At 38.9% G+C, this 26159-nt stretch overlaps 1 protein-coding gene across 1 annotated transcript in view; it reads left to right on the forward strand.

Moving 5' to 3' along the window:
• The window catches only part of ACTR3 (actin related protein 3), a 30133-nt gene extending 10119 nt beyond the window's left edge, over positions 1–20014 (forward strand). Inside the window, exons 2-12 of the mRNA XM_027901794.1 lie at positions 5785–5840; positions 10040–10164; positions 10693–10803; positions 11924–12019; positions 12557–12664; positions 14782–14925; positions 15666–15839; positions 16208–16300; positions 16757–16882; positions 18602–18685; positions 19085–20014. Coding sequence (XP_027757595.1) covers positions 5785–5840; positions 10040–10164; positions 10693–10803; positions 11924–12019; positions 12557–12664; positions 14782–14925; positions 15666–15839; positions 16208–16300; positions 16757–16882; positions 18602–18685; positions 19085–19180 — 1213 coding nt within the window. The 3' untranslated portion in view covers positions 19181–20014. The remainder of the gene's footprint in view (positions 1–5784; positions 5841–10039; positions 10165–10692; positions 10804–11923; positions 12020–12556; positions 12665–14781; positions 14926–15665; positions 15840–16207; positions 16301–16756; positions 16883–18601; positions 18686–19084) is intronic.
• Positions 20015–26159: the final 6145 nt, after the last annotated feature.

The following is a 26159-nucleotide window of genomic DNA, read 5'->3' on the forward strand; positions in this document are numbered from 1 at the left end:
GGGGCAAGGTGGCTTTCCTCTTTCACTGTAACATTCTCATTATTTCTGTTTGCAGGGATTTGAAAAGCAAATGCATCCTAGGCTTTTCAGTCTCACCTGGTGTACAAGAAGGGTGATAGAGGAAAGGCAATAAATATAAAAAATATATTAAAAAAAAAAGGCTTTTCAGTCACATGAGGCTCTGTGTATGAAGATTAGGGATTCATCCATGTTTGAGAAATTTTCCACTTCTTTTTAAAATAGAAGTTATCCAATTAAAACAGGAAGGGATATTAAGCCCTTTTTGATGAAGACTTTGATGGACAGACCATCTGTAAGGAGATGGTATTGAAAAACAGAATCCCTTTCTATTCTATTTAAAACTTCAAGTTTTTGTTATATGACTTCATACCCTTTTACCCTATTACCACGTGTGTCCTCCTCAGAATGTCCCCACTCTGAGCCTTCCTGTAGTGCCTTCTGTAACTTGCTTACTTAGTTACAGTTTTTCTAGAGATGAAGTAATTTAGCCAGCAGTGAATGTGTGTTGCATGATATGTGTTGCAGTCATCTCGCTGTCTGTCCTTGGCCCTTCTTTCTGGGTGTCTTTTCCACGTGGTTTCAGGAAAGAAATGCAAAGCACTCAGGAGAGTTCATGAGGGGATGGCAAGAGGCTGTCATGAGAAATGGGAGATTGGCTCTAAACCCATTTGCATGGAAGAGGATGTGGAGTACAGATCTCCAACTGCCTGAGCAAGGGTGACACCTTGCAAGGCAGTATCAGCTTATGTTTATTCTTAAATGCATTTAACTCCGTGTAAAGCCTAATCCCATCATTGAATGTTAAACTTGCTTGGAGCAAGATCCCTTGGACAGGTTCTGCACAGGACTTGAGGTGTGTTTAGTTAAAGAAACCTTGCTGGGCTTGATGTGCAGGCTGTGGTACACACCAGAGTAGAACTTTAGAATTTACACATGCAAGCCAACGTGTGCTCTGCAGGTTGCTGTGCTTGGGAAGCCCATTGCATCATGCAAGATGAGATACAGGCAAAGGATATGTTGTATTTTGAGTTAAGAGCTTGCACAGAAGGGTTGTGGCTCAGATGGCGAACAGTAATTCAGAGCCATCATGAACAGAGCAGTTTGATGAACAGAAAAAACCCTTTGAAAACAATATCCATGTATATATACTTGTTTTTCTAACTTTATGCACCTTGAAGGTAAACTAGAAAGAGACCATTTTGATTTTAACCTAATCCTGACTTTCCTTCCAGAGTGTTTCTGGTTTGTTACTGCCGCTTGTATTACTCCTCCATTCCCACAGATAAGTGTTTTTGTTTTATTTGTTTTTCAAGTTGCATTGCCTCTTTCCATTGGGACCAGCATTGAAGGTATGTCTTATTCCTGTTTGTATGTGCATTTTAAAAAGTGTCCTGAACTTGAAATTGCTTTTAGTCAAGGTCTTTAGGAGTAGCTGATGGGAAGGCTGTGTAACCTGGATTGGCTCTACAGGAGTTGAAGGTCAGGTAACATTTGTCCTCAAGTGCTCTTCTCTGCTTGTGCTTGGCTAATTGGTGTCTTTGTGTTAAGCTGTCAGTAAATTGACACACAACTCGTGTTTGACCCCCCAGTTCTATTGTACTTGGAGCAGCTGAACAAAGTAATTAGCCGCAAAGCAGTTGTCCCCCTATTCCTGTCTCCTTTGTTACCATTGCAGTTGTGCTAAAGCCAGGGTGTGTAACTCGGGAGAGCGTGTGACCTCTGTTGTGGGCAGGAAAGAAGTGGAGCAAAAAGGCACGTGGTCAGTTTGTGGTTTGCAGAAGGAGGCTCTGTTAATGACATCCTCATTAGAAGTTCTTACCCTCAGCGCTGTTTCCTTTTGGCTTTAAAACTGTCTGTGTGACTAATACGTAAGTAACCTTCAAGTGACATTGCTTTCATGTTGTGGCCTCGGAAACATCTATTCTAGGTGAGAGCACATGTAAGAAATCCCATTAGTGCCTTGAGAACATTGTGGGAAAGCCCTTTGGCTGTCCTTCCAGAGAACTCTCAGGCCAATCAGCACAGAGCTGAGGTGATGTTTCAGGGTGTGAATTTGAGGCTGATGCGACACTAGAGATGTTTCTGCACTGATAGCTGGAATGTGGGTTAGTGGAGGTAACTTAGAACCTTCATTGGTTGCTACCCACGACCTGTCCATGCTATGACCGTCCCTTACAAAAAATGATGTTTGGTTTGTCACATCATTACATCTGTGTGGGCCAGAGGGTGGTGTGTGAGACCCCCTTTCCTTTTGGAGAAGGTGTTGCAGGGAAGTCACTGGGCAATATTAGTGCCATATATATGTATATTGATAGATAGTATGGAAGGGGTGTGTATGTGTATGGTGCCCTGTATACTGACACATATGTATGGAGACTTGGTGGAATATTCTTGGATACTCAGTAGCCAATCTCCTGAAGTAAATCTGAAGGTCGCAATTATCTGACAAATTTTTTGCCATGTTTATTTTTAAGAGGTTTTGTTTGTTTGTTTGCTTGTTTTTTTTAAGTGAGCTGATAGGCTACAGAAACGCACTCCAGATAGTGGAGAAATAAAGGAAAACATCTGAACAATCAAGGTTAAATTCGGGTTTTCACCTCTGGGATTTCGTAAATCTGTGTTACAGATTTTAATAGAAATCTGCTTATACCTTTTTACTCACGTGTGCAGTGCCTTACACTCTTACTGCTGAGTGCCCTAAATTCAGGGTGGAAAAGCTGAGTCTTAGTCTCCTTTAATGAAATGTGCCTGCCTGTCTCTGTGGAAGTCCCTCCTGCCACTCTTCAGTGCTCTGTAGCAAGAAAGACAAGCCAGGATTTACTGGAAAAGTGTGATCCAATATTGGCACTGCCTTATGATATCTTAAATATCAGTATTTTTTTCTGTACTGGCAGTGATTGCTGCTCTGAAGAAGACGGGGTGTGCCTTGTTCCCCTGTGAATCATACGTTAGTCAGACACTGGATGTCATGTATGAACTGCCTGTGGAAACTCTGTACTTTGTGGAATCTGGATTGCCTATGGTATTTTTTTTATGTGATTTAAATATGTGCTTTAAGTGATAGAATTGATCTGATTAGTCTGAATAAAGCCTCATCTTTGCAGGTTAATTTGTAAAGAACCCCACTGTTACTCGATTGTACATTTGGAGAACTGAAGGTTTTTATCAGCTGTTAATCCGTTTTAACTTACGTTTCTGTCTCACCTGTCACATGTTTAGACTCTATTTTAACTCGAGTGTCTCTATGTATGTTTAGTTATGAAAATCAAGCTTGGTCTTTATTGTGCCACTGTGCAGAGCCCAAGCTGTCAGTCTCCATGGGAGCACTGCAGCAGACACTGCAGTGTCCTCAGGCCTGAGGAGCCTGAGGGAGCAGCGGGTCCTTCCCTGACCCCTGGGCAAGCAGTGGTGGCATTCCAGATGCAGAAGGGAGTGTGGCAAAGAAGTCTTGGCACACTGGAGATGTGAAACATTGTGTTTGAGACTGCAATGGAGAGACTTGCTGACAAAATACTTTAATATTCAGAGACCAGAAGTCATGCAGATTTTTTCCCCTACACTTTTTTTTTTTTTTTTAAGCCTAAAAATGCCCTCTTTTTTTTTTTTCTTTCCCCTGAGTCAGTAGTACACTTCTTGCTGAGTAGGGCATAGCATTTTTATACATGCTGATTTTATGTCTGAATAGAGTATTTTATGTAAAATGCATCTTTCATGTGCCTGTTTTTCTTTCAGTCTGCTGGCTGTGTATGTGCTGGTCAGATTCCCACCCACAAACGACTAAAGCTGCCCAGTTACCCACAACAGTTTAGCTTTTGCTTTCTTTGAAATAGTGAGTTTAATAATCAAATAGTTTCTAACTTTTTTTGCTTGTTAAGGCACTTCTAATCTAGCTGTAGGTTTATGTAGCCTTCAGGCTCCAAAGTTCTTGTGTAGATTTAGCTTTAGAATCTACATGCCACAGTTCGGGTTTGCAGGGGAAGGTAGAGGGAGTGAGTCAGTATTTGCTGGTTTTCTTAATTGTGGCACTAAAAACCTCTTAAAACAGTCTAGATACAGTGATCAGTTTTACTGTGCATTATAGGTTTGAAGCATCAGTTTGTGGAATTCTTGACATTTCTTTGGGGAACTAGATATTTAAGAAGAAAATTAAAACCAAACTTGTGTGCAAAATCTGAGTTGCATGTCCTGAGTTGAGGCACATGCAGTGCTTAATGTTGATGTCTTCATGAGGTTTGAAGTTCTTCCTAGTATTTAGTGGTTTTTTTCTTTCTCATTATTTATTTTCTTTTGCCTGTGAAGTTTTTTTGTTTGTTTGTTTGTTTGGTTTTCCCCAGTAAATGTTTCTGTTGATAAGAAGTCAGGTTTTTTGCATGGTTACTTTCAGCTATTACAGTATGTTGCACACAACATCAGGTTTACAGTTTCAAAAATACATCTCTCACGAAGCATTTTTGGTGTCAGATGAGGTCCTGTGTTAATCATTTTGCTGTTTAGAAAGAAATGCACCTTCCTGCTGAGGATGTGTGTCTCTTGGCCCAGCACTGATGGTGCAATTAGTGTCAGTGATAAAAATTGTGTGGGTGTCGTGTGGGCACGTGCACAAGTTGCTCACGGCTTCGTGAATGGCATCACAGCAGAACCTTCTGCAGCAGCACCCCTCTTCCAGCCTGGGAAACCCAACCTCTTGCTGTATTTTTTGTCAGGCATTTTGCTGTGTTACTGCCAGGAATTTATGGCTTGTTAAAGTTAGTCCTGCCCTATACCTCCTAACATATTCCAGTTTTATGTCAGAGTGCTGAAAACTCTAGAGGTGCTACTACAGTGCTCTGTGCTTTTGCTGATGGTGCTAATTTAGTTAGTGCAGCTGTCTGATTGTACACAGAAAATGAGAACTTGTCACGTCTGTGTTGGTTAAAAACATGTGGGCAGACTCCAGCTCTGAAGTTAGAGCAGTGCATTTTGGTCTGCATGTTTTAGAATGTGTATATGCTGTTGGTAACTCTTTGGTAAAATTTTAGTAGCTGGATGGTTTGGTACCCTGAATTTTGTAGTTACTTTTCAGGAATACTTTGGTAATTATCTTCAGTTTTCTTATATCATGATAATGAAGATAATGTATATATCCATAGCATGTTCTGGAAATTGGGTGGGTGAAAGCATGTAGTTATTTGCCTGTTGCTTTCTTTACTCTTATTAGACACATTTTAACACTTTCCCATTTGTTAAATGGAATGTCTTTTGCTACTACTTGTCATTTTCAGCTGTCAGTACTTGCCACCTACAGTAGCACATCTTTGGAAATGCACATGATGTGTTGATGGCCAGCCCTGCCACATGCCCAGCTGGCAGCCCGTGGCCGGGGGAGCTTTTCCCCCCATAGTTAGCAGTTACAAAACACTTCAACCACTACTCTTTACAGTATGAAAATATTTCTATAGAAATGCTAACTGCTGAGCAGTGAGGAACTGCTCTGACAAAGTTATACTCCTAAACAGTGATAAATTCAATTACATACTGTGTATTTTAAATAAGTTTTACTACAGTAGAAGTTGGCAGTGATGCTTGATCTGTGGTAGGGAACATTGGTTTACACTTCAAAAAGAGTTATTAGTTTGCCTGGGGTTTTTTTGTTTCTTTGTTTTTAAAGGAAAATCAGTGGGTCTTTCTGATATGGGAAGAGGAATCTGTTCATTTAAAAGGGAGGTATCCTTGGTGTTTGTGTTATTAAATATTATAACCTAATCTTTTTTTTTACCTCAACAGGTATACAAAGCTCGGATATGCGGGTAACACTGAACCCCAGTTCATTATTCCTTCATGTAAGTATTTGTTACTTGTACATAAATGCTGAAGTTACTCTTGGAGTTTCTATAACATGCTGTGTAAAAAAACAGACAAAACCCATAAAAACAAGCAACTTGAAAAGATACCTGAGAGATGACACAGAGTAGTAGTGTGAATCTGTTCTGTTTTGCTATGGATGCTCAGTTTAGAAAGATACATTCACTAAAAAAAGGATACTAACACTTGAAGTTAATTTGTTGGAAATTGAAGTCATGTTAAAATCCAGTAGCATGGCTGTATTTACTTTTTAGAAGGTTCTTCCCCTGTTAGTAATTTATCTGGTAAAACTTTAGCTGACTGTAAATAGAGAAAAAAATTTAAAATTGTATTATTTAATATTTTTAGGGTTTAAAATGTTATACTTGCAGGTCTCTGTCAGTATTACAGCAATGTTAATTTACTATGTTTTGCATATAGAACAAGAAAACACCTCCATTTTTTCCCTATGTGGAACAGCTTGTTTATTCACTCCCTATTTTCTGAACTGTTTCTCCCACTTGAAGTGATACAGTTCTACTCGAGAGAGTGGAATTCACTCGGCTTCCTTTAGAAATGCTTCACCTTTTGACCCCCTACACCACTTGGCAGTTTGTCATTGTTCATCGTGCCAAAGTAATCACGTATTACATCCTGGTAAAAAAGGAATAATTAGCACACCCAGTTTCCTTGTAAATACAACAGGAAGAGAGCTGGAACTAATACCAGTTGAGCACAGCCACCGTAAAATAGAACTTGATAGTTCTGGCTCTGTGTTAATTTTTCTAGGAAAGATACTTCAATAAGCAGTTTTCATGGAAAGCTAAGGTTAATTCATTTACTTGTATGAGAACAGGAGAATGCATTAAGAGGATCCTTTGAATGTCTTTTGCTTTGGCTCTCAATATGTAGTTTTTTATTTGTTTGGTTTTCTAAATTAACTTTATTTGGTTTATCTCAGTGACATGTAAAATACATGCCACAGTTTTGCTTTTCACACAAAAACTGGTTTTAACATTAGATTAAAAAATTTACTGAAACGCTCTTTTATTGCTCTTTAAACTTAGCGGTCTTTAAGTTGCAAATGGGGAAATGGTTATTTAATTTCAGAAAAATAGAGTTTACATACTTTTTCTGCATCTTCAGATTTGGTTTATTTAATTTTAAAATCGCTTTCTTGTTCCAAAAACGGAGAAGAAATATCATGACATTTTAAACAAATTTGGGAATGAAGTGACCCATCAGATCATTAAGCAGAGAAATTTATACAACAGTAATGCTTTTAAAATAGAAAGGGAGGATATGAAATTTTTTTTGAAGCTTTTTGGTCTAGTGTGGTGTATTTAAAAAAGGGTACTCATTCTAGATGCTCCTAGAGCTGAAATGGTCCTTGACTGCAATTCTGTTAATAAAAAAGGCCTTTTTCTCATGTGTGTTGCAATCCAAGTTAGATAATTACACTGACTGCGTGAGTTTGTGTTAATCCTCTGCTTCCAACGAAATAGAGTAGCACTGGTGTAATCCACATTAGAGAAATGAAAATAGAGTACAGCAGTTCCTAGTTTCAAAGTAAAGGGTTCCAAAAATTGTGTATCTCTTCAAAGCACGTTGATGTCTTTAATTTCCTTAATATTATCCCCAGTGGAAAAATGGTCTGGTTTCTCCTTTGACTTCCAGCAGTGGCGGTTGCTTTTTATTGCTTTGATTCTCTAAAATTAATGTTTGCTGTTAAACAGGTTGGAGCAGCATTCCTTCTACCTTGTTTCCTTGCAGCTTATCTTATTTACTCCTGCTCTTAACAAATTTTTATCTCCTTATGCTGTGTTCTTGATTTAAATCTGAATATGCTTCGCTAGGGATGATAAATGCTTGCATGGAAAGTGAAGTAAATGAGAATATATTTGGCCAACTTTTTTTTTTTTTTTTTTTTTTTAAAAAGAGACTTGGGTTCACTGCTTTCTTCCCTGGCTGATTTTTAGATCTTAGATCATTAATTTTACTTAATTTTTATTCAGTTAATCAGGTTTTTCCTGCTGTATGTTAAAATAGGAGTCAGCATCTTTCTATTACCAAGTAGTTCCCCTGACTTGTCATCTGTTTCAGTTTATCTGTGATAGTTGGTGGCTTTCTCTTTACCTTTAAAAGGAAAAACTGGCTTGAATAGTGTTTCAGCACAAAAATTGATTTGATGCAAGTATGTTCTCTTTTTTCCTAAAAGCTCTAAATTCTTGTGCCAAACAAACAGAAAGCAACTGCTCTGGGTACCCCTGGAGTGCTGCCTGTTCTCACACACTGCAGGGACCCCAGCTCTGGTTTCAGCAAGGTTTATTTTTGCTGTTTGTATTTTCAGGATATGATTCTTGATTCAGGTTGTTTGCTTTTGATTTCTGCCTTTCAGACTCAGGACTGAACAGGCTGAGCTCAAGGGCAGCAAAATATCAAGACCTCTCATCTTAAGCTTGTTAACAAAGTGAAACCACTTGGACTTGAGAGTTACTGTAATCCTGTGGCAAGTGGTGGATTTTACTTGAAAAATTTCCCCAGATGTGTGAACTCTGTAACGATGACCTGAAAAGTATTTGTCAGGATTGTTTTTTCACTTGCAGCAGACCCTGCCCTTGTGACATCTGCCCCCCACTTTTAGCTTCTGCTTCCTCTCTGTCCCCCCATGTTGTTCGGCTTCCTCCAGCCTTCTGCTTCCTCTCTGCTCTCCTGTAAGCAGCTCCAGAAGTTGCAGTATGATTCAGTTTTCTTCCTGAAGGGCCCAAAATAATGACTTCTGTTTCATCCTGTTCGGTCTTTCACAACATTCCACTTCTTAGTTTTTTGGCCGCACGGCTCGGCTTCTGTTTGCTCTCTCTGGGAAGAGGAGGATGGGGAGAATCAGTGAACTCAGGGTGCTTTGGGCCCCGGCAGGCTGTTGATTTCTAAGTCCTGTAGCTGTGCTGCCCTGTCTGGTGGGCTGGAGGCTGCAGCAGCTGATTTCATAACTTTTTAAAATTTTTATTGAGAGCAAACATAACTTCTTACCAAAGGTGAGAATTAGAAAAATCCTTCTGCCATTGAAAGGGCTTTTGGAGCACAGCCCTTGACTTGTTGAGGCTGATATGAATGCTTCTCATATATATATATATATGTATATATAAATTTCCTAAATTGTATAAAGACTTGTGTTTAAATTAGTAAGACTTGAAAATAATACAGCAGATATTGCTGGTGCTGCAAACCTGGTAGCTGGGGGGTGATGCAAAAGATGAGGGAGAGGAACATCTGTGTCCCTGTGATATGTAATCACTGATCCCTCTTTCCAGGATCCTGTGCTTAACCTTAGCCAGTATTTGTCTGATAAAAACTTATATTTGTTATCCTGGAAGGAATAAATTTTCAAGAAAGAAGCTCTTAACTTTTACCAGTTATTCCTTGAAGTGACAGAGATTTATAGTCTTTCTTAAATGAAATTTTCCACCTTATTCTTAAAAATAAGAGAGGAGTAGGATTTAAAGGGAAACATTAAGCATAGACTTAGAGAAAATTTGTTTTAAAGCATCTAAAGGTGCATTATGTGGTCATACGATTTTCTGTCCTTTTGAAAATACTACTTTTATTTCTGTACAGTTTTATTTTTATGTATGCCTTTCATTTTCTCCTGCTTCTTTCTTCCTGCATTCTTCTGGGCTTTTTGTTTTAGTTCCTATTCAGTCCCTTTCCTGTGCCATATCTCACTTTCATAATACCTCCAGAAATCAAATTGGTACAAGTGAAATACTTATATTTATATTAAGCAGTAGGTTTCCTTTCTTTTTATGCAGCTTCTGTAACAGCATTCCTTTTTAAAGAATAACAGCAACAATAATAATAACTGTTGTGGGAGCGTGCAGAAAATTAGCACACATTTTGAATAAAATGAGATCTGTAGAGATACTGTATTTTAGAGATTCTTTCTTTTTATATTTTATATTATTCCCTGATTGCATGTTGGTGTCTGACAGTTGAATTTGCATTGATCTGACTTGTGTTAACTTCATAAATTATGTTCATCTGTGTTTATAATTCAAGTTATTTGTGTTTTATTTAGCTTTTCTGTGTTTATACTTGAGACAAAGGATGAATGCAATTAGTGTGTCTGTTTTTCAATGTTGGTTTTCTTTCTTTGGTCCCAAGATTTATGATCTGCAATACTGTCTGTTCTCTATTAAAGGTATTGCTATCAAAGAGTCGGCAAAAGTGGTCGATCAAGCACAAAGGAGGGTCTTGAAAGGTGTTGATGATTTAGACTTCTTTATCGGGGACGAAGCAATAGAAAAACCAACTTATGCAACCAAGGTATTCAGAGAAGTGTTTAAAACCACTTTCTGACGTATTTAGAAATCATTTCCTGTCCAGTAGACATCATCTTGAGAATGCTTTTTGGGTAACTTAAATATTTTCTTATCATCTCTCTTTAAATGGTAATTAAATGGTGTTAGTTTTGTTGACCTTCAGAAGCCTGTGGGAATTTGCAAGACAGTATGTGAATATATGTTTCTTTTGAAGTGCAGGGGGGCTGGGAGGGTGTTAAGCAGAAATACTTCATTCTTTCATATTCCTTAGCAACTTCTGCCATCAGCATCAGAGTTGGGATACTGGGCTGGGGGGGAACCTTTGCTTTATCCTGTGCCACCATTCTGTGGTACTGAGAAAAATGCAATGTGTTGTCTCTGCTGTTCAGGGTTGGAATCAGAATTTTTCCATAGGTGCCACATCAAAATAGGGAGAAGCTAAAGCAAGGTTTCTTGCATGTGTAGCTCATACTGCAGTTGAAAACTGTTGATAAATGATTTTAATTATAAATTGATGTTTTTTCTGCAACAGTGGCCTATCCGCCATGGTATAGTTGAAGACTGGGACTTGATGGAGAGGTTTATGGAGCAAGTAATCTTTAAATATCTAAGGGCAGAACCCGAGGATCATTATTTCCTTTTGGTAGGTAAAATTATGTCCTACATAAGAAATGGTATATGACTAATAAGAATGTGCTGACTTTTGTAAATTCTTAAATATAAATATGGATACTGTGAAAAGTGAAGTAAATCAATCACCTGGAACTTTCTTGACCTGGCTTATCCCATCAAGGTTCTTCAATTTTTCTAAAAATGTCAGAGTGTCTGAACTGCAAACTTTCTTCAGTTCTCTTCTTATTTCCCTGCAAATTGTGTCTGATTCATCAGGTTTTTTTCCTTTTACTGCTGCACTGAATTCAATGATCTCAAGTCTACATTTTTGAGGCAAAAAATATTTGTCTGTTTTGACTTTACACAATTGCAATTACTTTGTTTTTACAGTGTTGCCATCTGGATGAAGTATCTGGAGAGTGAATTTTGTTGGTTTTTTTTTTTTCTATGAAATTGGAACGATTGACTGTCTTATTTGGGCAGATTTGATCTAAATTAAGGTCAATGTTTAAATATTTTTTTTCGCTCAAATATTCTGTAGCACTATCCAAAATACTCTGAATTTTGGAGTAGAGACTTAATAGTAAATATGTTTGATATTTCAATGAAAGCCACAGCACACTGCCATGGCCTATTTGTATGTTGTTGCCAGCTTCTCTCACTTGAGTAGTTTTTTACAGCTGAGCATATCGACTTGCTTTGCAGTGATTGCCTTCTAAAGGAAGACAGCTCTTTTCACTGAGAAATTTTAAAAATTGTCATTTTTAAAATGTGCTAAACTGCATCTTTTGACATAGTTTGATTGGTTGTCCTTGATTTTTTCAGGTGAAATCAAAAGTTGTAATGAGCTAAGCAACTCACAAAGTGGGGGCCTTCTCTATATATTTTTAAGCAGTAATTACAGTGATGTTTTTATTGCACTTCTGGTTTTCTTTCTTTTAATGCAATTTGCATAAATTCTTAAGCACCCTCTGCACGTTACTGTTTTTACACTCTATTGTTGAATGATTCATCTTTCAAAACTTAACAGTTTGGTGGTTGTTTTTTTTCGAAGTCAAGGGTTTGGTTTGAATGTAAGTAAAAACTTTTTTTTTTTTTTTTTTTTTTTTTTTTTTTTTTTTTTTTTTTTTTTTTTTTCTTTTGTCTCACAGACTGAGCCTCCATTAAATACTCCAGAAAATAGAGAATATACTGCTGAAATCATGTTTGAGTCTTTCAACGTTCCAGGGCTATATATTGCTGTTCAGGTAAGGGCAGGACTGCTAAAAGTTAGGGCTGCAGTATTTCTCCTTGGGCTAAAATTAATTTCACTAAAATTAATTTCCTATTTGGAATAATTTTATGTTTCCCTGGTTAGCAGTTCCACCACTGCATGTTTGACATGCACTGATTCTCTATTCTGTTAGCTGGGTACTGTTCTGCAGTTACCTCTCTAAGGCTTCTAAGCAGTGGAGTATAATATCTGTTGCATCATAAATAAAAAACCACACTACATCATAATAATTGTATTAATCCAAGAATTTAATCCCTCTCTATATGAAGTAACAAAACAAGATATTTGAGCATGGCTAAAAAAGCATCAGGCAGGATTCAACAAGTACATTTCTGCAGCCTCTCAGTTCTAAGCTGTTGTGTAAACAAATATAATATTATTAAATCACTTTCCATGCTGTAAATTACCATGGGGTTGTCAGTCTGGGTGTTCTTGGGAGGATCAGTGTGAAGTGGGATCTGCAATACAGTGGTTTTACTAAGTTTTGGCTTTGGTGTGTGTTTTTCCCAAGGCTGTTCTTGCCTTAGCTGCATCTTGGACGTCGAGACAAGTAGGAGAACGAACACTGACTGGCACAGTTATAGACAGTGGTGATGGTGTCACTCACGTTATTCCTGTGGTAAGTGGGCTGCAGAGCTACAGAAACAATTAGCTGGAGGACAGTTTGTCCTGGAAGTTCTTGGAAGTGTACACCTACACTGACTAAAGTATAGCTAGGAATCTTCAAAAATATCCAGGGGATAATTTCCAGGGTTGAGGGTGTGAGTTTTGGTTTATTTTGTAGCACAGAAACTCTTAAGGAACACCCTGAATTTGTCAAGGCAAATTGTATTTCAGTGACTTGCCTTAAAAAAGATCATCTGCCAAGGCCATGCCAAGTGGTGGATGAAATTGTATTGCTTTAGCACATCTCCAGTTTTCTTTATTGGTGAGAGTGAATATTCTCTTTACAACAGTAAGTTCCAAAAATTTGGAAACTTTTTTTCATTAGACTCAGTCAATTTATATATAAAATAGAAATAATGGGAATTAATTGAGGGCAGATGTAGTACTGTTTACAGTTCTTCTCCATCTGATGCCCAGTGTTTTGTCATGTGCCATGATGCATCAGCAAAGAAAAAAGTTCCTGCCTGACTGAAAAAAAAAAAGCAACCCTCAGGGCTAATTAATGTTGAATGCCTGTTCTAATAGATCAAGTTGCTAAAAGGAAAAACTTGTACATCTGTGTAATGATTCATTAAATATTAAACACAGCTGCAGTTTCTTCACTGTCAAATTATTGTTTTTACTGCAGGTATGGATTTCCTTTTGCAAAGCAACATATCTGAAATTTTATAATTGGAATGTTTAATAGTGAGCTTCGTTTCAAGTGGCTGGTTATAGGTTTCTGCCCATCTTCTCTTGGGATGTTAAATTCATGGCTACATACCAAATGCATTTGTGTTTTCAGAATGAGGTTAGGTTGTAATTTTTAAGACAAAAATCTATACAGAGCTTTACCATGCCACAGTAACACCAGTTTTTAAAAATTCTGTTAGAACGAATAGTGGCCTTGGTGGTGATCAAATGTATACTGCATTGTAGCAAGTTCTTATTAATTCTGGTGGAATATAGTGCCTAAATCTTTCTCAGACTGTTCATCCAAGAATGGTATATTTTTAATAAGACTTAAGAGACAACTGACACTTCAGACCCTCTATAGGTAAACTTTTAAAATTATTCTTCAAATTTCTGCTTGAAAGAGTTGAACTTCTTTTGATTTTGGGTTTTGTTTTTTTTTCCCCGCAGCTGAAATAAGAGTAGGTATTCCAGCTCACTTAGAATCTGCTCTTTTGCAGAATGCCATTTGCTTGAGTTCCAGAATTTTTAAACATGTTGAACAAATTGACAACAATGGTCTATCACTTTTATTATAAAATAGATAAAGAGGAATTAGCAAACACTTCTCTGTACTGAAGCTAACAATAGTGGTACATGTTTTTATGACTTTATTATTTTCTATGTTAGTAAGAATTTTTTGTGTGAATGTAAGGTGTGTGTATATAGAAAAACTTAGGCATTTAATATCACTATGATACCTGGACTCATCTGTTTGGATATAGCAGGTCTGGTAAGATTGAAGGTTAGTCTTTAAAACTTGGCTTCTATGTTTAGAACAGATAATTTTAATGCGTTGATACTGGTCCTCAGGACAAGTGTGACTTACAAGGATAGGCTGATGGATGAGTATGGACCAGTCTGATGTTCTAAGCAGTCTCAATTACTGTGCTGAAATGATGCATTTTCTCCCTGCTTTCAGAAAATTATTTTTGGTTCATGTGGATTGTAACGCCTTACATCAGTGGCTGTGACTGCAGGGCCACATCATTTATTCTAAAATAATATTTCATGAAAAAAGGTTCCTTGACCTTTTTGGTAAGAGTAACCTCATTTTGAAGAGGAAATAAAGGCCAAGGAATAGTGAGTATAGCCATTTGTCTGCCTTATGTACTGTAGTGACCTTTCTGTTCCTCCTAACCTTGTAAGAATTGTGAACCAATGCATTGCAAAGTAAAATAAGGCTATACTATGAAGAGTTGGACTTGTGGTAATTAAATGAGCCGGTCCTAAGGGGCTTCAGCCTCACAATCACAGGTAGTGAATGGGAGTTCAGACTCCATGTCTTCCTCTCTCCCTCCTGAGCTTTGTTGATGGGGGTTCTTATCGGTGTGTTTCTCTGATTAATTTTATTGACAGGCTGAAGGATACGTGATTGGCAGCTGTATCAAACACATTCCAATTGCGGGGCGAGATATAACGTACTTCATTCAGCAGCTGCTGAGGGAGCGAGAAGTAGGAATCCCTCCTGAACAATCCTTGGAAACAGCTAAAGCAGTGAAGGTAATATAAACACATTGCAGACATCAAGGTTATTTTAGTTCAGAGCCTGATACCTGTTTTAAAGATACAATAATATCTCAAAATTATTGTCTTTCTGAGTAATGGCACTCTGTTTTTAAATGATATAAAAATGTCTAAATATAATAACAGGAAATAGCTTAAACTTAAGGTATGCTGTCGGGTTACACTCAGTTTGGCCTGGAATTTCACTCTTGGCTTGTAGTCTCCCCTTTCTCCTCCCCTCCATTATCATTATTACTGTTGTTATTATTCTTGTTACTGCTGTTATTGTGATACTCCATACCAATTGCTCCTGGTGGGATGTGTAATGCAAAGAGCTGTAATTACTGTTTTTCTGAATGTTGGTGTGGGTTTTTTTGTAGTACAACGCTCTTCTGAAAGGCATTCAGCTTAAAGTACACTTAAACTTTGTTTCTGTAGCAGTTCTTCAAAGTACTTTAGAATTAATTTCTCACAATTGTATAAGTTTAGAGGAAAAGCAGAGGGAAAGTAATTTAGCTCAGCAAGAGCTTTCAGTGCTGCACAGAAGTGATCTGTACTAGCAGAGCCATTATCTACCTGTGTACTGGAAATGTTACTTCAGCTGTTTTGAGGCCTATTCTTTATCTGCCAATTTAATACTTATTCTTAAAAGTTTGAATTGATACACTTCAGAAAATTCCACAGCAGGTTCTGTGCTATACTTTAGGTACTTCTAACTGTACATATTCATTTTTCAGGAGCGCTTTAGTTACGTTTGCCCTGACTTAGTAAAAGAATTTAACAAGTATGACACAGATGGTACAAAGTGGATTAAACAGTATACTGGAATTAATGCTATCTCAAAGAAAGAGTTTACCATTGATGTTGGCTATGAGAGGTTCCTGGGGCCAGAGATTTTCTTCCATCCTGAGGTAAGTCGAATTGTCTACGATTTCTGTTTTAGGTGCATTTTGGATGATAGCATATAAATTCTATTTGCAGCCTTGTAAAGAAGTTGTTGTCCTGGCTTATATTTCTCCTTATTTATAAACAGATACCAGCTGTTGTTTTAAGTTAATGTGGCTCTGATTCTTGATTGCTACTAATCTTTATACAACCTCAGGTTGATACATAAAGCACTTAAAAATGGCAGCAAAAGTACCTAACATAACTATTTCCATTGTTTTCATGACATCTAGTATAAAAGTATGGTTCTTTTCTTACCTTTTTTCCCTCTTCCTTCCCTTTGCAATATGTGGTCCTCCACACTGATGTGCCTTTATTTTATTCTTGTTTGTAGTTTGCTAATCCCGATTTTACACAACCAATCTCAGAAGTAGTAGATGAAGTTATTCAAAATTGTCCCATTGATGTTAGGCGTCCTCTATATAAGGTCAGTAGCTATGATGCATTTTTTAATACTCGTTTTAGATTAATTGTGTTTTATATCAAAATACATATTTGAAACTCTAAAAGACACACACCAAACAACAATAAAATTAACCATTTTTGTAGAAAGTAACCTGATATGCAGTTCAGTAAGTTGTTCACTTACACTTTTTCAGAATGTGGTGTTTCATTAGGGAAAAACAAATATGAGCAGAAGTGGTGAGATGTAAAAAGATATAAATAGATTTTAAAGCACAGCCAATTTTAATATGACAAACTCTTTGTCAATTCATATTCTGTCATACTTAAGTGTTAAATAATGTAAATCTTACAGTAAAAGCGTACCTGCTAATTGAAGCTTTAAAAAATATATTTAGATGATATAAGGAATTCAGGAACTGGTTAAAATTTGAGACTCACATTTTCAGAAGTGATTAACAATTTTTGTTTCTCCAAACAGAATATTGTCCTCTCTGGAGGCTCAACCATGTTCAGGGACTTTGGCCGCCGTTTGCAGCGAGACTTGAAAAGGACTGTTGATGCCAGACTGAAACTTAGTGAAGAACTTAGTGGTGGCAGACTGAAGGTTAGTTTGGGCAGCCAAAGCATTTCCCCTGTTACCTGGAAAATGTGCAAATGACATATTGCTGTGATGATGTTCTTTGAAATTTCAAATGAAGTTCTTACAGAAGCTCTTCAGGGATTTGCATATTACACCTGTTACGTATTGGCAGTTGGTCATTCCCCAGCTTTCTTTGTGCTTACTGAGCAAAGGAAGATGATTAGTTACAAATCATCCTCAGTTTTTTGAACTTAAAGATAAGGGAGATGAAACAAGCTCATTGTTGAGCCACCAGGATTGTCAGGAGCACTTGTCCTATGAGGAAAGGCTGAGGGATCCTTGTTTAAAGAAGGGAAGGCTTTGGGACTCCTAATTAGCAACATCTCGGTACATGTGGGAGGATTATTGATAAAGTGGGACCAGGCCCTCGACAGTGCTGAGTGGTGGGTTTATGAGAGGCAATAGAGAAATAGAAATAAGAGATTCTACCTGGATAAAAGGAAAAACTTTTCCATTGTGGGGAAATTTGCCATTGTAACAGGCTTCCCAGAGAGGTTGTGCAGTCTCCATCCTTGGAGGTTTTTGAGGTTCAACTGGATAAAACTCTGAATACCTTCCTCTGACCTTGTAGCTGACCCTGCTTTGAGCAGGAGGCCAAACTAGGGACATTCTGAGGTCCCTTGCCACCTGTGTTATTTTATGATCCTGTGACTTCATGTTTTCACTAAAGGGCACAATCCTTAATTTGTGTTTCTTCCCCTTCAGACCTCTGATCTAACTTTTACATTTTTATTTTGACTCTGTATACCAAGAGAAAAAAAAAAATTGTGTGTGTTTTTTGTTTTTTTTTTTAAAGCAAAGTTGAAGTGATTTCCTCACTTAATTTTTAGTAGTAATCTGGCTAGATGAACTCAAACAATCCTTTAAACCCCCACTAATCTCCTTAATATGTCATGTAGACAACTCTGAATTTTCAGTTATTCTAGTCCAAGTAACCTTGTTTATTCTCAGTTTTCCTTCTTAGACTTGTGCCACTTAGTAAGAAAGAATAAGGAAATTTGATGTTATTATTCTTCAGAGGGCCAGGCATGGAAAGCAGTCAGTGGCTTGAATTTTGCAGATGTGTTGCAGGCCATTTTTAGATACAGTTTCAAATTCCAGCAGGGTGCTCTGAAACAAATTACATGCACTGCCATGTTTGATAAACACAAGTAAGGAATGAAGGTTTATGTGGATATGGAGGGAAAGAGAATGGCTAACTGGAATGAGTGTTTTAGTTTAGAAAAGCAGGAGTACCACTGCACTGGTCCTAGATAAACTTTCAGTCTGCAACTGATGCTTTGTTAGAATAAAAATATGAAACTTAAAAATCAGCTTTCTAAGGTATGGGTTTTTTGAATGGGCTAGGTAGTATGGGTATATGCTCACAATTGCATAAATAAATAGCCCATCAAGAAATTTAGGAGAAGATAAAGTGTGAAAAAAAATTGGTGTGAATGCAAGTGTCTCTTTATGTCTGATAAAGGAGGTAGCTGATGGTCTGTAAGCAACAGCTGCTTCTTAGTCTGGGTTGTACAAGAGAAAACTTGATTCTATAATTGTAAATTTACATACACAGCATTTAAAAACATACTGGTTTCTGAAAAGTAGGCTTGGTAGATACACTTCTTTAAAAATAGGTCTAGTTTTTACCAGCAAAAGTGACTTTTAATCTTCCTTTTTTCCCCCTCTTACTTTCTATAGCCTAAGCCCATTGATGTTCAAGTCATCACACACCATATGCAGAGATATGCAGTTTGGTTTGGAGGATCAATGCTGGCTTCCACAGTAAGTAACCTGTAAAGCTGAGCATGTTTGAGCCATTCTGACTAAGCTTTTGGAGTTCTCATCTCCATTTCAAAAGAAATGCAGGGGGGTTTCTGATAGGCCTCAGGTAGCAAATACACCCTTCTTGCCCCCTCTGAAGTTTTTGTGTTAGACTTTAAAGTTTGAAAGAGCAGATTAAAGCCCAAGTACAGCTTTATGCGAGCTGTTAAATAGTGCATTTTAGTTTTGTGGCAGAACAGATTGTTTGCATTGGTGTTTAGCCATGTATGATGTATATTGATTGCAGGACTTCTAAGGCATCTGCATTTGTTTTTTATTCCAATGGCTACATAAAAGTTAATATTGTTTAAAAAAGGTGTATATACACCATAGACTAACTTTTTTTCCTTCCTTTTGCAGCCTGAATTCTACCAAGTATGCCATACCAAAAAAGATTATGAAGAGATTGGTCCTAGCATCTGTCGTCACAACCCTGTGTTTGGAGTCATGTCTTAAAGCTGACCCTGGAGGGGTCAGGGATAGGGAAGTGGGGAGGAGGAAGAGTCTTTCTGATTACTTGTTTGTCTGATGGCTGGTATTAAGATAACAAACATGACTTGACAGTAAGAAAAAGACCAAACACAATTAAGCAGGATTATTTTAATAAGTGTCTCAACATGCGGATGTAGTGGAAAGCCAAAATGATCACATTTTTTCTTTAGATTGATTATTTGAACCTGTGCGTAACAAAACAAAAAAAGTGGATTTTAGTTCTTTCTGTGCCCTGATATTTTGTATATTAATGAATTATCCAAGATTTGATGGGATTTGATGGTGTGTAGATAGTCAGCTCTCTAATGCTTCCATTGTACCCTTTCAGGGGTGCAATACAGGAGCTTGTTTATATTTCATACTTTTTTATACTTTGAGGAAAAAATATGAATTAAAGAAACTGTAATATTTGAGGAAAAATTTTACCAGTGACCAACTTGAAAGTAAATTAAAAAAAAAATAAAAAAAAGAGGAAAAAGTCATGACTCATGCAACTAGCTCTTGCAAATCATGACCAGTCTAAATCCTGGGTTCCATACAATGCGAGTGCTTTTGGAACTAAGAAGCTAGTATCTTGGATTAACCGATGCCTGCTAGTGCTTTCTGATTACTTGGTGCATTTTCATACTATCTCTTGCTTTAAAAAAAAGGAAAAAAAAAAAAAAGTAAAGACAAGACTGTTGGACCAGTATTGCAGTTCTGTAGTGTCATTTCTAATTAAACCAAATAATCAGGTTATCAAAATTGGTGTATTTAAAGCCTAACACCATTCCAATAAAGGCACAAAATTTCTTTTTATGTTGGTGTCAGACTTGTTAATCTCATGAAGTGGGAAGTTGTGAGCATGGGTTCCTACATATCCACTGTGGCTTTTGAGGAGTAAGGTTGGTCTGTGAGGTAGAGATTGTCATGTGCTTTGTGTAACTGAAGTGTGAGCATTTTAGAACTGCAGTTTGTGTGTTCAGCTAGATAGCACTTACCTATAGAAACCTAATGGTTCCTCCACTGTTAGGTTTGTTCATCTACTTTGTTCTGTAACTTTTTCCCCCGCCACTTTCTTTCAGGTGGTGCCATACAGGAGTCAGCACTGCGTTTTCAATCTCTGTGGTTTTTCTGCAAGAAAATACCATGTAGATAAAAATAAAGTGAAAACAATCTCCTTCTCATTCTTTCTAGGAAGAACGCTTTATATAGTGATTTTCTGTTGGTATTTCATGAAAGAAAACTCTTCTTAAGACACTTCTGAGCGCACAGATGTAGTTAAGGCTATTTACATAGAAGACCACAAGAGGGAGATCTGGTTTCTTCTGAGCTGGAAAGATGCCTCAGATTTTTTCAAGGAAGCTTATCAATTTCCAGAGTTTCTAGTTACTTCAAAGCTTGGTAAATGTGACTCCAAAATGAGGATAAATATGGGAAGGTGTTTTTTACAGAAAGCTTTTTACAAAAATTTTGTAAAATATTTACATGCTGGAGTTAAACAGAACACGTTCCAAACAGGAAATTGTTAAATAATTGTATTATGGGACTTTATTATTAACATCTTTCTATCAGTGATACAGATTTTTTAGAGTTTTTCAAAAAGTCGCTATTTGAGTCATAACTATTGACTGATTCATGAGGTAAGAGAGACCAATGGGGAAATATCTGTAAAATAAAGAAGTTAATTTAAGCTGTGGTTTTCCAGCAATCCTGGATCTACAGCTGTATCATACTCTAGTGACTGGATATTTTGATACGCTGCAGTGGCCTGAAGATAAGGGAAGTTTTTTTTTTCCCGTCTAGGAAGCAGAGCCTTAAAAGTTCACTTGAGAAGCTCAAGTTCCTGACAAGCAGATACATAAGAGTGAAGAATTGTAAGGAAAAAGGAGTGAATACCTGTTCCTATCACATCTGGCTGTATGTAGGTTGCTAGGATTGTGTGCAAAGATGCACAGAATGTGTGTCTTAGCTGAAGACAAGTACCCTTCTAGCTGAAGGACAGGCCTGGGGTGTATTAGCTGAAAACTGTAAGCTGGCAGCCCTAGATTCAATCATAGGTTTATGGATCTTCTGGAATACAGATCAGGTGTGGTTTTCCCATCATATTTGGGCCTCTCTTGCTGTGTATGGGATGAGCTGAGACAGTTGCTGAAGAGGCTCCAGCAGGGGTGGGAGTTGGGGTGCAGATGAGTGAGTGGCCAGAGGTGACTTGGGGAGGCTCTGGGAGGTGCTCTGGGTGAGACTCTTGAAAGAAATCTGGTTTTCTGTAGAGCCTTTAAAGGCTGTAAGGATTCTGGATGGCCTGGGCTTGGGTGCTGGGTGGATCTGCTTTGCAAACAGCTGCCTGGATTATAGTGGTGGCATCCAAACATTCAGAATTCAGCTGTTCTTGGCTATGGTGGGTAAGGAGGAGGGGGACTGTTCTCATGGACTGTGTTTCAGCTGGGCTCTTACAGGAGGGGGGAGGAATAGGGAAGGACAGTCTTTGCCAGGAGGGAACAGTCTGACACAGGTCTGTTGGGGTGGGATCTCACAGAAATGCCTTGCCTAGAGCTGGGGAGCCCTCCTGGGCTGGACTGTCCATCTGGCACAGCTGTGTCTGGATGAGCAAATGGCTGGTGTGTCAAGGGATGGAGCCAGCTCGTGAGAGCTCTGTGATGGGAGGGAGAGTCCACGTGTCAGGCTGAGAGCAGAACCTGCTGCCAAGTATGAAATAAGATGGTTTTTGTGTTCCAGCTGTACTCAAGTACAAGAAGTGCAGGTACTACCAGGGTTTTCATCATGAATGCCATATGTTCAGGAGCAAGGCTGGGAGTTTTTTCTTAAGTTGAAGAATCCCTGCTGCCAAAATAAAAATAAATTAATAAAAATAAATTAATAAAAATGGTGAAGCAGCCCATGACAGTGTATTTTTTGACACCTTTAGCACCGAACTCTTGATCCTATGCACAGAACTAGAAATCTGCTCTGAAGAGAAACTGTTATCTGTCTGATGGACCTCAGCTGTCGGAAGAGGTGACGTGTGTCCCAAGTGCTGAGGAGCAGCCCATGTTGTTCCTGACTTGCCCAGGTGAGATGGGTATAATTTTACCTAGCTACCCTGCACATGAACCAGGAATGCAGGAGTTCAGTCTTTTGTTATACTTGTTCTAGTATGTGGTCATCTTCCTGAGGCTCCAAGGAAGTTGCTTTAAACTTCTGTTAGTCATTTGTGGGGAAGAGAATGGAGGGGAAAGCAGAAATAACTACACAGTTTATTTATTGAAGCTGTAAGCTAGAATTATCTCAAGTTTCCCATAGAATGAAGTAGGAGTTTTTGCAATGTGCTTTCTATTTTTTTTTTTTTTTTAATACTATAGAGATCATTTCAGAGAAGTTACACAGCCACAGCTGACTTCTGGTGCATTAAGGAACTAAAAAAAAATCTGAGCAGCTCCTATTAATAACTTGGACTGCACAGAGTCATCAATACTTAAACACACCAGACATAATACTCAATTACAGTCTTGTACGCTGGGAATAACTCTCTGGAAATGGTTCACATGAGTGTTCTGCACCTGTAACAGCACATCTCAGTCTGATCTGCTGCTGGTGAGGTGGAGGGGCTGAGCAGCCTGTGGGTAGGTCATCTCAGGGATCACGAAACCACACACTGTACAACATGCAGGACAGGCAATTTCAGAAAAGGGGAGGTTACATGAAGAAGGCAATTATGATTTGCACCCCTGTAATTTAAATTAAGCTTGGGGTACACAACATAAACATGCAGAAATGTGAGATGGCAAAAAAACTATATTGGTGTTTCTTATTAAATATTCCACAAAGTGACAGTGCTTATTGTATAATGGAGCATTAAATGGAACTGATATCACAGAGCAGCTTTGTAACCTGTTCATGAAACTGGTTGACAGAGCCCCTTGGGAAACAGTCCGAAGGGCAAAGGAGTCCAGGAAGGCTGGAAATCCTTCACAAAGAAAATCTTAGATGCAGGAGCAGGCTGTCCCCATGTGCTGAAAGATGAGATGGTCTTGAAGGCCTTTTCCAATCTAAATGATTCTCTAAAGGAGATTTAGACTTCTTTTGTCCTGGCGCCTGCCTAGTGACTTGGAGCAGTGCTGGTTTTGCACAGAAAACTGCAAGGAGCACTAAAATGTTGCAGGCTGGCCTGCCCACACTTGAATCACTTTACTGATCTCCAGGAGTTTGATTTTATTCCACTAGTCGAGGTAGGGCTCCAGGTTTAACCGGCTCAGTGTGTTTAAAAGTTTGTATTTTCATGCAGCTGAACTTGGAATTAATCAAAGGTCACCGCCAAGTCGGTTTAGGCTCATCTCTTGGTTTTGTGGAAACATTTGTGCCCAAACATTGAGGTATTGTTGGCAGGAATGAGTTACTACTTGAAAAGCTGCCCGGAGGCGACTGCTGGGCAGGCTGAGCTGGGTGTGCTCCTGCTGCCAGCCAGCTGGGCAGAGCTGTGCAAGGCTGCCTGGTATCCATGGCCTTTTCTGTGCAGCACAAACTCCTGAGGCAGTCAAAGTATGAGAAACATGCTGTAAGTATCGCTTTGCTTCTGTGAGAGAAATTTACCTAAACAAAGGAATAAAGTGCTGGAATAGTCGACTCCTAGTGCCAGTCAGCCCTGTTCTGGTATAAACCTTGGAGTTTCCTATTTTAAACAGCAGAGATCCCAGCTCCCATGTGGATACTGCAGATGTCTCTTTCCTCCCTTAACATTTTTATCAACAACTTGGCTACCAGAGGGAAGGCACAGCCTGACCTGTGTTAGCTGCAGCTGTGCCTTAGCCCCAGGAGAAGCGATGCTGTGTGTTTGGGTGTATTGCTCCGTTGGGAATCCCAAAACCAGCACATAGATGGCAGTTTCTGGAATTTTGCTCTCACTACCCCAGCTGCTTTTTCCCATATTATATGGATTGTCTACATTTTCTGGTAATTGCAGTGCATGTTACTCGTAGCTGTTTTGTCAGTGGTGTTACTCCAGCTGGAAAATGCCTTTCTGCATCTTGCCTGAAGCTGGACTAGAAGGAAAACTGTGAGTCATGGTTTGGATGAAGATTCAAGATGCTTTCTGGGATTTCTGTTTTACCACAGTGGTTTGGAAAGCTACCTTGTCTGCTCTGGTTCACAACAGCACGCAGACTGGCTGTAGTTGGTTTTTTTCCCCAGAGTTTGTAGGAGCTGAAGACGTAGTGCTTGATATGGAACATGTAACACTGACATGGCTGAGACAAGTGTGGTTTTTTAATTTCTTCTTTTAATTAATTGAAAGATCAGGGAAGGTGTGTTGTTCAGAGGACAGACCAGCAGAGAACCCATTTTCACTTCTCCAAAGCCCAGAAGACAGCCTGCTTCATGAGCATCCAGGACAAATCTCTTTTAACATCTAGTTGAAGTTGTTCCAATTTTTAAATAAATTTAACATTAAATGGAGCAGGGGTTTAAATATATCTGTTCTTCCCAGCTAAATGCCCTGGCTACTCAACTTTGTGGAAAGTTTTCTCCCTGGTCTTGTTGTTTGGGTGACTAATCCTAGGAGAAAACTTACACCTCATGATTCACATCCTAGGCTTGTATCTCCCCTGTTTTTGAAATGAGTGGTTTTTACCAGTGACCTGGAGGCACCACCACCTCTTTCTTCTGCCCTCCCTGGCTGGTTGGGGTGAGCAGCTCCCTGCTCTGCTGGCTGATTTTGGAGGCCTCAGCTTGGCACTACCCACAGGGATGGACAAACCTGGGTAGATCCTTAGGGACCCAAATTCCCCCACAGGACAGAATCTAAAAACTGCAAGAGCAGTAACAACCCCCGGTGAGGGCTCCATTCACTGCTGCTGTCACTCCTCTGCTCGAGGTGTGAAACATTGGCAGCCTTGCAGCCTTTGCTGAATCCTCAGTGTGTCTGTGCTCTTCTTTGTTGTGCTGGTTTAACGGGCTTTACTTGCTGAAAGGTTCCAAGTGTAGCTGGATTTAAGGGGTAAGTGAACACTGAGGTCAGATTGAAGTACATTTGTCCTCTTGATCTCCTTTCACATGGAAACCCCGTAGACATGGGCTCAGTGCTCTGCAGCAGTGTAAATTTATGTGTCTTATGGCAGGTGTTTTTAATGAGCTGATGTCTGAAATTTGGTGATTCAAGGCAATGACAATCTGGCTCTTTCCTGAGCTGTGCTTGGTGCCCAGGAGAGGAGGACTTTCTAAATTTGCTTCAGGTGGGAAGGCAAAAATAATGTCCAGCTTTGCTTTTCTGAGCAGGTGTCCCAGAAGTGTCCCCATCCCTCCCCTGTGGCAGAGCCCCAAGGCTGTGAGGGATCTGTCAGCAGTGCCTCTGGTCTGAGATGAAACCCCTGAAACCCTCCATTCAGCAAGGTGGCATTTAGTTTTAGTTTGGTTTTACTGTTTTCTCCAACTTCTGCATTCTGGGATTTAGCCAGGCCCTGTTAGTGGTGAAGAATAATAAAAGTTATACCCTAAAGAATAATAAATAACAACTATGGAGCATCTGATAAAAACTCCCAGTGAAGCCAAAAAAAATAACAAAAAAATGCAAGAATCTCTTCTAAAGCAGATTTGCTGCTGAACCACCTGGGGGATTGGTGAGGGCAATTGGCCTTATTGGCCTTAAATGTCTCTTTACTGGTCATGTTAAAGTTGTCTGAGAAGGCTTTGCCTGGTGTGAGTGAGCAGGCTCAATGCAGTCAGGGTTTCACACTTAGCCACAGGATGGCACCTTCCCACAAGAAATCCAGCATCGCTGCAGCCTGGAAAACCCCTTAGCACAGCCTGCCTGGGAAAAAAAACATCTAACTGAAAACATCTGACGGCAAACCTTCATGGAAAGGCTGATGCCTTCTAGTCACATCAAAGTGAGGAAGATGAAAGCCTTGTCTTCCTGTTTGGAGCCAAGGAATCAGTGTCTCCCTGCAGATGTGGGTGCTCAGCCACCTGC

This window comes from Empidonax traillii, unplaced genomic scaffold (genome assembly GCF_003031625.1).
Source record: "Empidonax traillii isolate 1590-97213 ecotype Southwest subspecies unplaced genomic scaffold, ASM303162v1 scaffold815:size503231, whole genome shotgun sequence".
Lineage (NCBI taxonomy): Eukaryota > Metazoa > Chordata > Aves > Passeriformes > Tyrannidae > Empidonax > Empidonax traillii.